A 10,892-nucleotide genomic window follows, 5' to 3' on the forward strand; every position below is an offset into this window, starting at 1 on the left:
AGTGACCTCAGTAATAAACCTTAAAAATAAAGTATTCTCCTTCACTGTGCGTCTCACGATTCACAATCATATTTTGTGACAAATCATCTGAGGTGAATTTCAACACATCCATGAAACGCAGCGGTTTACTGGAACAGACCTGACGCTCCGGCTGTGGTCAGAGCTTCCCGTCTCTTCTGGTAAGAAGATGATTCACTCAGGTTTGTAGCCCGACAGTCTGTCCAGCTAACACCCGACTGCACTGTGTTTATAACCTCTCTGCAGGAAGATGACTTTAACAGGATCTCACCGTCCGCTGCCAGAACACACAGCAGAGCTCAAGTGTTTTTATCTGTTATAGGCGTTCAGAGAGGCTGCTGAGCCGATTCATCTGGAGAAGGCAAAAAAAATTTAAAAAATAAAACGAGGAGCCGGTGGTGTAGGTTCATTTCATTTATTACATGTTGGCGTACAGTTTGTCGATCTGTGGCTGGAAGAGAGTTTTGAGTTCGGCCCTCTTGGCCTTCAGGGTCGGAGTCAGCAGGCCGTTCTCGATGGTGAACTGCTCTGCGTGGAGGTAAATATCTTTCACCTGCAACAGGAGGGAAGAAGAAGAAGAAGAGGAGGAAAAAGTAAAGTGAAAAAAAAAAAATCGTTTGTTTAGAGGTTTAAAAAAAGGTCCAACATTTCTGGAGTGTCACAGCAAAACAGCTTCGCAGCATTCTCCTAAACAGCTGAAGTTGGTGGAGAATTGTTTTTGGGCTGTAATTTACTTTTTAAAAAAAAATAATAATAATCTGAGTCTCTTGAAGCACAGACATCCCAAACTAATCTAAAACAGACAATTACATCCTTGACTCATGGTCCAGCTTGTGCACTGCAGTCGGGCAGCGCACCAATACTTTTGGTTTTGCCTTTAAAAAAAAAAAAAAAAAAGATTTTAAGTATCAGATAAATTTCGGATTTCAGGGCTTCAGGAGTCCTTTTTAATGTTTGTTCAGACATTTAGAAGAATGCTGCAGCATCGTTTTGATGTGAAGCTCCAGAAACGTTTCGTGGATTACAAAACCTAACCCAACTTTCCATCTTCATGGGTGTGTGAGGGAGAAATGACTGGATTTTAAAATTTGAGGGAACTGTTCCTTTAAAACATCTGCACCTACTGTGCCAATAAGACAGGAGGAGGATTTGGGGTGAGACATTACTTTTGGCAAAACTGCTCATTTTGACCACTAGAGGGAGAACTGAGCCAGGTTTGGTAAAAATGTGAAGATCTATTAACAAGGTGTTGTTACCTGCTCGAAGGACTTGAGTCCTGCTTCTTTGCCGAGTTTGGTCATGTCTGAAAGAATTGCCTTTTTAACCTCCTGTAAACAAAAAAAAAAATTATACTCACCGTTAGACACATTCCATCCTTCAGCGGCTCCACTTTCAATATTCAGTTTGACATTCAGACTGATGAGTTTTGCAGCGAGCACAGGGCTGCTTGTGTGTTAATGATCATGTTTACTGCAGAGAGTTTTTACTGGAGCTCAGGTAGAAAGGTGATCTTGAGGAGACACTCGGCTGTGTCATTTATCCTTTTTCACACCGGACAGAAAAGCCACCGACATCTGGATTTTGTATTGAGTGGGAACAGGTACAACTGTAATTCAGTCCTGTGTTAAATGACTCTGCAGAAGTTTCAGTGTTTACTGGCTGTGATGGAAACGCGACACCTGAGCGCACATGCTTATTTTTGCCTCTTTTACAGTGAGATGCTGTTAGAGACGACTGTGTGTGTGACAGCAGATCAGACAGAAACATTACTGTGTTTTTGCAGAGTTCTTCGATGGAGCCTTGGCAGTTCAGATCCTTTGCGAAACCAGGCAGGACTTCCGGGTCAGGGACCACAATGGCGACCAGGCAGGACTACGGACATGGAAGAAGAGAAGTTGAATCAGAGGAAGAAGCTGGATGCATTTTATACGCACAGATGCTTGTTTTTAAAAATCGTACCTGTAGACTGTCTCCATGCACATATACTTGGGCCACAGGTCCACTGCGGACATAGACGTTCTCGATCTTCTCTGGCGCGATGTATTCTCCTTGAGCCAGCTTGAAGATGTTCTTCTTCCGGTCAACAATCTTCAGAACTCCACTCTGTGCACAAAAAAACAGGCAGAAATGGCTTCAACTGGAGGAAAAATGGACCTTTGCAGAATTAACAGCCGTGGTTTTGTTTAGTCCACAGCCTATTTAAAACTAAAGATCGAACGCAAGTGTGTAAACCAGTAGTTGTAATATTACCATACCAGTTGGTCTAACAGAAAGGTTAGACCAAAGCAACAGGAGGTTTATCTGCTGGACTGTTTTCTGGTCGACTGGCAGCATCAGTGACACGATACAAGCAGGTTAAACCCAAGAAAGAGTCAAACATACAGTATAAAACCCAGTAAAGCTACAACATTCAGCTCCTTTACAACCTTTTTTGCCGATCTAACGATCTCCTGCAACATCTCAGCTGAGAGATCGTCTTATTGCTTGTCGAGCGAACGGTCCTCAAAATTACCCTGTTTTCGCAAAACTGTTTTCCTCTGAATCCAAGATTAATTACCGTCTACAGAATATGACCCGAGGGTCCCATCTGGTGCAAGAGCTTGTGGTTGTTCTTGTTTTCGACTGTGATAAACAATGAGACAATCGCTCGACTCATTTACATATTTAAAAAAAAAGAGGGGGCGGAGGGGCGGGCGTGGAATGACCCGGGAGTTTTTTTTTTCTCTTATCTGGGTTTTGGTTCTTACTGGAAGCCATTTTCCGATGTCTCCCGTGTGGAGCCAACCGTCTTCATCCAAGGCCTCTGCGGTCTTCTCCGGGTCTTTCAAGTATCCTTTGAACACATTTCTGCCCTTAATGCAGACCTGAAAGAGACCAAGAGACTTACGTCAGTAGACCCTCAAATACTTTTCTTGGGTTCATCCAAACAAGGCGGCTTATTCCTCGAGCTTTTATGTGGATTTATACTCCGGGTCTCTGTGACTTTTCATTAAGAATAGCGGGGAAACAGAACTAAACCATGACATCTTTAGAACCAAGTCTTACTTCGCCTTCGCCATTTGAAGCAAAGTAGTTCATCTCTTCAACATCCACCAGCTTCACAATGTTACAAGGCAGCGGCACCCCGACGTGACCTGTGGAAGAAGATCATGTTGACCACAGTCGTCTGTACAAGGTCCAATAAAAAAATAAAAAAAAAAAAAACACACCAAACTTCATCACAGGCTTCATTTGTCAAAACTGAATATGAAAGCAAAGTGACTCTTATCGACTGTTGGATGGTTTATTCAAAGTACAAATACCAGAATTCTTCAGTAACCTTTTTAAAATGCATCAGTATCAAAATACAGAAACTTTAATCCCCATTAGATGATGACAACTAAATCTGACTTGGCTGGTTGAGGTGGAACTCATTTAAATCATTTTGTTGCAACTAATGTTATTTTCATTATTCATTAATCTGTTGGATCAGAACAAATAAAAGTAAAATATTCCAAAAATTGTGACTTTGAATCTTTTAGCTGACAGACAGTCCAAATCCAACTCTAGATTTAAACTAGACATTAAGCTAAAAGATAGATAACAAAGTTTTTAAATTCACTTTTACAGTCAAAATTTGTTCCGTTCTGTCGTTGAGCTCCACTAATCTGTATGAGGTGCTTTACAAATCAAGTCTGTTTGATTTGTCACAACAAAGCAGCAGATCCTCGTGTCTGAGAAGCTAAAAACATTTGAAATATATAAATATAACTGCAGGACAGTTGAGCTTACATACCCGAGGTGGCATCTCCGGGTGCGGTGAAGGTGCAGCCGGCTGTGCACTCCGTCTGGCCGTAAGCCTCAAAGATCTACCAGTCAGAGTGAGATCAGCATGACCAGGTTATAGTGACATCATCATCACGGAGCGATCAATAACAGCCGGACACTGTTGTGAAACCTCTTACTTCCCCAAAACACAAACAACTGTTACTATATCAGGTTTGTTTTGTTCCACGCTGCAGAGTTCAAGTTGTGTTCACGACAATAATCGGAGTAAATGTTTAGGAAGACGTCCCGATGTGTAAATACGACCCTCGACCGACCCAGACGGAGGATAAATCTTTATTACCTGGCAACCCAGAGCAGCCCTGAGGAAGTTGAGGACCGATGGAGATATGGGTGCTGCTCCCGTCACCATGACCCGCACTCGTCCTCCCAGAGACTCCTACAGCCAAGATTAGAAAACACGTCAGCGCTCACATTGTGTTACAGAAAACAGGAAGTCAGTATCTGTTGGATCAGAACCGCTGGACTTCAGGACCTGGACTTTGTGGAAGATGAGTTTGTCCCACAGGCTGTTGTTCCTGATGATGCCCTCCCTCACTTCAGCGTACTTCCTCTCCACAGCGAAGCTCAACAGCCATTTCTTGAAAGGCGATTTGGCGCCACTCTGAACCTGGTGACGGGGATTTGTTTACACATTTCGACACGAGGAGCTGAAAAATGATCGGCTGATGTTTAAAGCAGAGGACAGGAGAGAGGGCGGCTGTTGTGTCTGAGACAAAAGATCGCTTACTTTGTCGTAGACGCGGTTGAGAAGTCGAGGCACCACTGGGAAAATGGTGGGCTGCAGGGTTTTCATGTCGTCTGGCAGCAGTCTGATGTCACCCTGGAAGAATCCCACCTTCGCTCCGGCACCGTACATCACAGTCTGCAAGAAAACAGACCAAAAAACCTTTGTTAAATAAATAAAAAAAACACTTCATTGTAAAAAGCACCTTTACAATCCTTGTATTTATTAAAAGAGACTTCTGAGGACGTCGTGGTCGAGGCTGGCGCTCACCTGGACGACTCTCTCAAACATGTGCGCTAAGGGCAGGAATGAAATGCTCACATCCTGCGTGGTCGGAACAACCGCCGTCTGTGGGACACAGAGGCTCAGGTCAGCAACACGTCTTTCACATACATGCTTGAAATATTTCCCATCAGGCGTTTAAAACAATGATTATTACCTCAAAGCCTTTGAGGACGCCTGCTGCGTCAGAAACCACATTCTCATGGGTCAACATGGCTCCCTTTGGGTTTCCTGAGAAAGATATGAACCCATGAAGGACAATTTCATTTTTAAGTAAAACCCTGGAATCAAAACAAGTCATTCTTTATAAAAACACTTGAACATAAATGTTCAAATATAAAACCAATTTCACACTGGAAGACAATTCAAGTGATTATTTAAAGATCAGTTGGGCAGGTGAATCATTTCAGAGTCAATTTGTCATATTTATGGAAAACCTTAGTTCCCAAAACATCAATAAAAAAAAAGAAAAAAAAGGAAAAAAAAAACCCAACTAATTTGGCGTGTGTGACTATCCAGGCATGTAACGAGCCCATCCAATCATTTTCACATTTGGCTCGAAGCACAGTTCATCCCAAAGGAGCGGTAATCATTTTGAACTCAAACATCATGGAGGCTCTGGGCTGTTTGTTCCCTGCAGCTGATTACCTGTCGTTCCACTGGTGAAGCAAACAATACTGAGATCATCCGGCTTCGGGGGCTGTTGGGACGTTGAAATCAGAAAACATCAGAACCTCATGCAGCTTCGGTCAGTGTTATAAAAAAAAAAAAAAAAAAAAATTTTTTAATTCAAATCAATTTACACGGATATCAGAAAACAAACTTACAACTGGGTTTTGGAGATTATTTCTCCCCAGAGCCTGAAGAACACAAAAACAAAACACATGTTCTCAATCACGTTCGTGCTTCTTCTCACAGTTATAACTTACAAGTACAGACATTAAACAACTGTTCATTCCTGAAACGAAGCCAGTACAAACACAACTGTTTGTTTTCAGCGTGCAGTACCTCCACATCCTGCATGGACACGATGTCCACCCCACACTTTGTTCCCCTCTCGACCAACGCCGAGTCGAAGGAGTCCATGATGACGACTGTTTTGAGAACTGGAGTCTGGCCTTTCTCACGGGTCTGCAGCAGAGTTTCTGCCTTGTTTTGATTGTCACACAGTACCGTGGAGATCTCAGCTGAAAGATTAAAAAACCTTGAGCTGCATTATCAGTGAAACAACTGATTGTTTCATGAGGCGAGCAGCTGCACTAGATTAAAGTTTCAATTGTCGATGCTAATGCTGTACGTCTGTTCATTCACAAAGTAAAAACATGTTTTTTTTTTACAAGAACAGGGCAGATAATGAAAAAGGGAAAATGAGGAACAGGTTGAAGGAGCGGTTGTGATAAATAGGTGAAAAGATTAGAGCACACAGACGCACATATCATCTCTGTGGGGAGCTGCTGAGGTTCTGGACTCGGCTCTGTAATTAGCAGCATTACGGTGCAACAGAAGCTCCAATTACCTTGGTCGATAATGAACACCAGCGCCTCAGGACCGAGGGTGTCGTACAGGGGGACCGCTACCATGGAGTAGGTGTAACAGGCCAGTTCGCTAATAATCCACTGCCCACGAAACAGACGGCATTAACATGTTGTTCAAAAACAAAAAACATAAAAACTTCTAAAAGTAACGTCCACACTGACCTCAGGTCTGTTCTGAGCAAAGATGCCAATAAAAGTGTCGGTATTGGGCTTCAAGCCTTTCTGCAGGAGCCCTGACCCGAGGTGCTCGGCTCTGTCAGACACCTTTCACAGACAGGAAGGGGAGTAAAGGTCAGCGGGAGTTTACTGCAGTTCACTCTTCAACATCGTCGCGTGTGTTGTTTCATGACGTTTTACCTGTTTGTACCTGAGCCACTGATACGGCCTTCCTGGTTTTCTGTAGCCCAAACATGGTCCGTTACCTGCCGAGGAGAAAACAAGCGCAACATTAAAACTGAAAAAAAAGGGGCGTTAGTGGTCTACCTGGGGGACTTTGTGGAGTAAAAGAAAGATTTCATCACCTGAAACTTTGAGACCTCTCTGAAACACCTCGTACAGCGTCTTGCTGTCACTGTACTGATACGCTGTCAGGTTGTTGTTGTCCTCCATCAGCGCGGACTTCCTCGCTCCATCCTGAGGACACGAGAGCAGAATCACTGAGAATCAACGCTTGACTGATGAATAACATTCATGCTTCATTGAAAGCATCTTTACCTTGATGCCCACAGTCTGACACTTGAGGTCAAAGGGCGACCGGAGGGGGCTGGGCCGCGTGTTGAGGTAGAACAGGGTCGCAGCCGCCACGGCCAACAGCAAGATGATGGCCGAGGTCGGGAGAGGCGAGAACAGCAACTGGAGAAGGGCGTCCATGGTGCTGCGGAGGCAAAAAACATTCAGTTCTTAAGATTCAAAACACTGTTTAAAACAGTATTTAATCTCCTTGGATGATGTGCCAAAAAAACCAACAAACTACATTTCAAGTAATCACCCTAGTTTTAGATAACCATCACTGGCTCCCTGCATCTTTTTTAGGATCGATTTCAAAATTCCTTTTAGTTATTTATAAGTCTCTTGATTGCTTTGGACCGGCCTGCATCCCCAACTCTGCTGCTGCTGCTGCTTTCCAATCCCCCTCACAGCCTCAGATCATCATCTGCTGTTTAATTTAATCAAAACTGTCACAAATTTAGAAAAGTCATTTTCTATCCGCACCAAAACTACAGAACTAAATCCAAGACTGTAGCATATTTTGAAAATGATAAGTGAATTTAACATCACTTTAAAAACCAACTGGAGTCGTTTCCATCTGTTCGATCTCACTTTTTTTTTTCCCCTCCCCCTTCACGATATGCAATCCTATTATGCAATCCTACGCTCCTCGACTCTGCTCTTGATATTGTCTCTAAAAAACTTGAGGTCAAAGTCAGCTGGTTGGACTCCATCTTGAGTGATTAGAAAACAACCGTTGCACAACACCAAGAACACTCAGAACAATGTTTAAGTCAGCTGATCACAATATGTTCGTTTACTCGGGCCGTCTCTCAGCAGAACTACTGTCAAACTACAGCTTCCTTCTTAAAAAATAAAAAGTTTTGACCTTCGAGACCTCTTTGGTTCATGAGTCACAACTGTGATCGATGTTCAGGTCAAGGTTAATTATTTTACGAGAACGTGCCGACCACACGTTTTATGGCAATCGAGTCCTGTTAATGACATTTAAAGCTCAAAAGAAAATTCAGTCATCTACTCACCTCATGCTGATGGAAAGTCAGGTGAAGTTCAGTAGCTGACAGAACATTTCTGGAGCTTCACAGTTAAATAGTGTTACAGCGTTCTAAACAACTGAAGCAGACGTGGACGGCTCCATACATCTGGTCTCCAAGAAGGTCCGAAAACTGGATTTGAAAAACACATTATTTTGCACCCTGGAAGCAAAGTCGAGTTCCTCAACTCACTACAAATGTTGAGTAAAAAGGGTGGAAATAACATCTTCAAATCAATGTGGGATCCTGAAGCTTCCTAGAGACTTTAATGACACCACACAAGCTTCTTGGGAGACATTTCATTGTTTACGTTTTAAAGACCGTCTACTTCAGCTGTTTAGGAAAATGTTGCACCGCTGTTTTGACGTCGAGCTCCAGAAATGTTTTGTGGACAACAAAACTTCCGACTTTCCATCTCCGTCGAGGAGAGAAGATTGTGACTGAATGTTTAATTTTTTGGGGTGAACTGCTCCTTTAACATAGTAACATGCATCTGGTGGCAAAACTCAAAAGTACAATTCAAACTGACACTGAAAACAGCTTTTAAAAATGAACAATGCTGCTAAATGTGTCCTGTGTGTCTCTGTCCTACCTGCTGTCGGTCCTCTCAGGTGTTTCACTCCACTCCCAGCTGACAGGCGGGTAGAGGTGTGTGTGTGAGGTGTGTGTGTGCAGCAGATCCTCTTCCTCTGCACTGAAGGCCGACACACACAGAATGAGAACTCATAAATAACAGACAGAGTTCAGAAGAACCTTTGAACCTTGGCCACCATCATCTCCACTGATAAAAGAAAAAAAAAAAAAAAGCACAGATGTCAAAACTGCTCTGAGCGGCGTGTCATAATATCAAAAGGGAGCATTGTGTCATTTATTAATCTGATTATGGATGAATTTATTTCAAACTGCCAGCGTTACCAACCAATAAACGGCTTAGATTTGAGTCCAGATAGATAAAGTTTATCTGAGACGGTGTCAGAGGAGGCCAAGATGCTTCAGCTGGTGAAAGGTCAACAGTCTTATCTGCACTTTATTTGTTCAAAGTCCTTAAATTGCAGAAACTGAATGGAAAACAAACTATTCTTTTAAAATCAGCCCAGAAGCCAGAATAAAATCGGTATTCTACATTTTTTTTTTCCCCCAAACCACAGATGTGTTTAATAGGTTTATATCATATATACACACACAAATATAAAGTCATTATGTTCTGAGGTGATATGAGCCGACTTTCTTGTCAGGAGGAGAAGGGACGGAGGTGTTGTGACAGCGAACAGACCACCGTTTGTGACCTCTGCTCAACCGACGCAACAAGGAAACCGTGAGGACATTTCCAGCCACGTTAGCAGCAACAAACTCAAGGATTTTGTGCTAAAACACGAGCGCGCCTAAATCTTAAAGACCATTTGAGAAGCCACCATTTGCAGTGTCTCCCATGATCTGAGTCACTGGCTCACGTTTGGTGTTAGAAGAGCGATGGAAGGAGAGTGAAGCGTGCGAGTGGGAGAGATGTAAAGAAAAGAAAAACTTACAATGCCAAAAGAATATTACAGATTAAAAACTGCACCAGTCAAGCCGAACACAAGGAGGTCTAGTACAAAATGAGTTGAAACAAGAAAGCAGGACAGAAAACAGGTAAAATCACAGAAAGAGAAAAAGGAAACTGTCTTATAATCCTGGTGATCCTGTGATTTAACTACAGACTTGAATCAACATAAAAATGATATAATCTTCACGATTAAAATACTTTTCACAAAACTGTTCTTGTATTAGAACAATCAGAGAGGAGAACTGAGACCGGCTGAACGCCACAGACCAGTTTAAAATACCAGAAGAGTCTGTTGTTAAAAACTCTTATTCAGGTCAGACGCTTGTAATCGAAGCTGTGATTGCACCTTTGTATCTGAACTACTGATTAAAAGTGAACCAAGGCAACATTTGGACAGCAGCCACTGCAGATCTATCACTCAGTGAAGGCTATTTGCTAACATTAGCCGCTGTAAGCTAACAATGGTGTGTTTTCCTGCTTTTGAATTCAGGCCTCCGAGCAAACGCAGCGATTTAGCATAAATGCGCCAAAAGGAATCAGACCCATCTGAAGTGAGGAAAGCAAAAGGCTTCAGTCGACCTCACTGCAGCTTTGAGGTTAAACACAAATATGTCAAAAGACAGTGAATTCTTGTTTCAAGTGAAAACTGAGTCAACTAAGTCAACATTTTGTCCACTTTTAGAGGAAAGAGTTTCATCTTTTTAAAAAGTTACATCTGATCAAAAAGACTAAATGAATTTCCTTTCCGAGCATCTAAACAGGCGCTCTGAATCCTAAGCGAATGACAGTCCGAGCTGTTTGGATTCATACGGACAAAATGTTGAATTTCTACCAATGTTTTCTTGTGTGTGACTGATCCCGTTTCTGCTGGACACTGATCAGAAGGTAAAGGTTCATTAGGAGAAGCTTTGTGAGGTTACCTGGTGGGATTAGCAGAGGTAGTCTGGGACCAGAGGCTGAGCAGGGATCCTCTCGGGAGGGGAAACAAAGCAGATGAAGCCAGCAACACCACTAATGCACAATCTGCCCACCTGTGGTCATTAGCACCTTTAAACTGCACACAGGTGTGAGCGCCTCTCTGCAACCAGCGAGGCTCGACCTGCCTCGTCTGCTCTCCGGAGACCCACAGCGCAATTTTCACCTGGATTTTGCTGTACTGACTTTATTTATTTTTTTGTTAATTAAATTAATAAAAACTA

General features: G+C 42.7%; 1 protein-coding gene across 2 annotated transcripts; it reads right to left on the reverse strand.

Moving 5' to 3' along the window:
• Positions 1 to 417: 417 nt before the first annotated feature.
• acsl5 (acyl-CoA synthetase long chain family member 5) lies at positions 418 to 10,768 on the reverse strand. Of its 2 annotated transcripts, none has more exons than XM_037080269.1 (22): positions 10,614 to 10,768; positions 8,743 to 8,931; positions 7,102 to 7,261; positions 6,909 to 7,020; positions 6,745 to 6,809; positions 6,550 to 6,651; positions 6,369 to 6,468; positions 5,861 to 6,039; positions 5,680 to 5,712; positions 5,501 to 5,552; positions 5,010 to 5,083; positions 4,841 to 4,918; positions 4,574 to 4,708; positions 4,319 to 4,453; positions 4,127 to 4,222; positions 3,794 to 3,866; positions 3,064 to 3,152; positions 2,766 to 2,882; positions 1,978 to 2,121; positions 1,789 to 1,890; positions 1,275 to 1,346; positions 418 to 571 (listed from the first exon to the last, which is right to left on the reverse strand). In XM_037080269.1, the coding sequence occupies exons 3-22, from the start codon at positions 7,255 to 7,257 to the stop codon at positions 437 to 439; spliced, it is 2,049 nt and encodes a 682-aa protein (XP_036936164.1). In that variant the 5' UTR covers positions 7,258 to 7,261; positions 8,743 to 8,931; positions 10,614 to 10,768; the 3' UTR covers positions 418 to 436. The 2 variants fall into 2 exon arrangements, with proteins under 2 accessions (XP_036936164.1, XP_036936165.1); XM_037080270.1 differs by having other exon boundaries at positions 8,743 to 8,844; positions 10,614 to 10,719.
• Between the last annotated feature and the right edge of the window lie 124 nt (positions 10,769 to 10,892).

Source organism: Acanthopagrus latus, chromosome 20, assembly GCF_904848185.1.
Source record: "Acanthopagrus latus isolate v.2019 chromosome 20, fAcaLat1.1, whole genome shotgun sequence".
Lineage (NCBI taxonomy): Eukaryota > Metazoa > Chordata > Actinopteri > Spariformes > Sparidae > Acanthopagrus > Acanthopagrus latus.

Excerpts from the sequence above, each read along its gene's own strand:
- acsl5 (XM_037080269.1), bottom strand. The coding sequence starts at position 7,257 with ATGGACGCCCTTCTCCAGTTGCTGTTCTCGCCTCTCCCGACCTCGGCC. Across the intron at positions 2,883-3,063 it reads CTTCAAATGGCGAAGGCGAA|GTCTGCATTAAGGGCAGAAA; the intron begins GTAAGACTTGGT and ends GGTCTCTTTCAG. Across the intron at positions 1,347-1,788 it reads AAGAACTCTGCAAAAACACA|GAGGTTAAAAAGGCAATTCT; the intron begins GTAATGTTTCTG and ends TTTTGTTTACAG.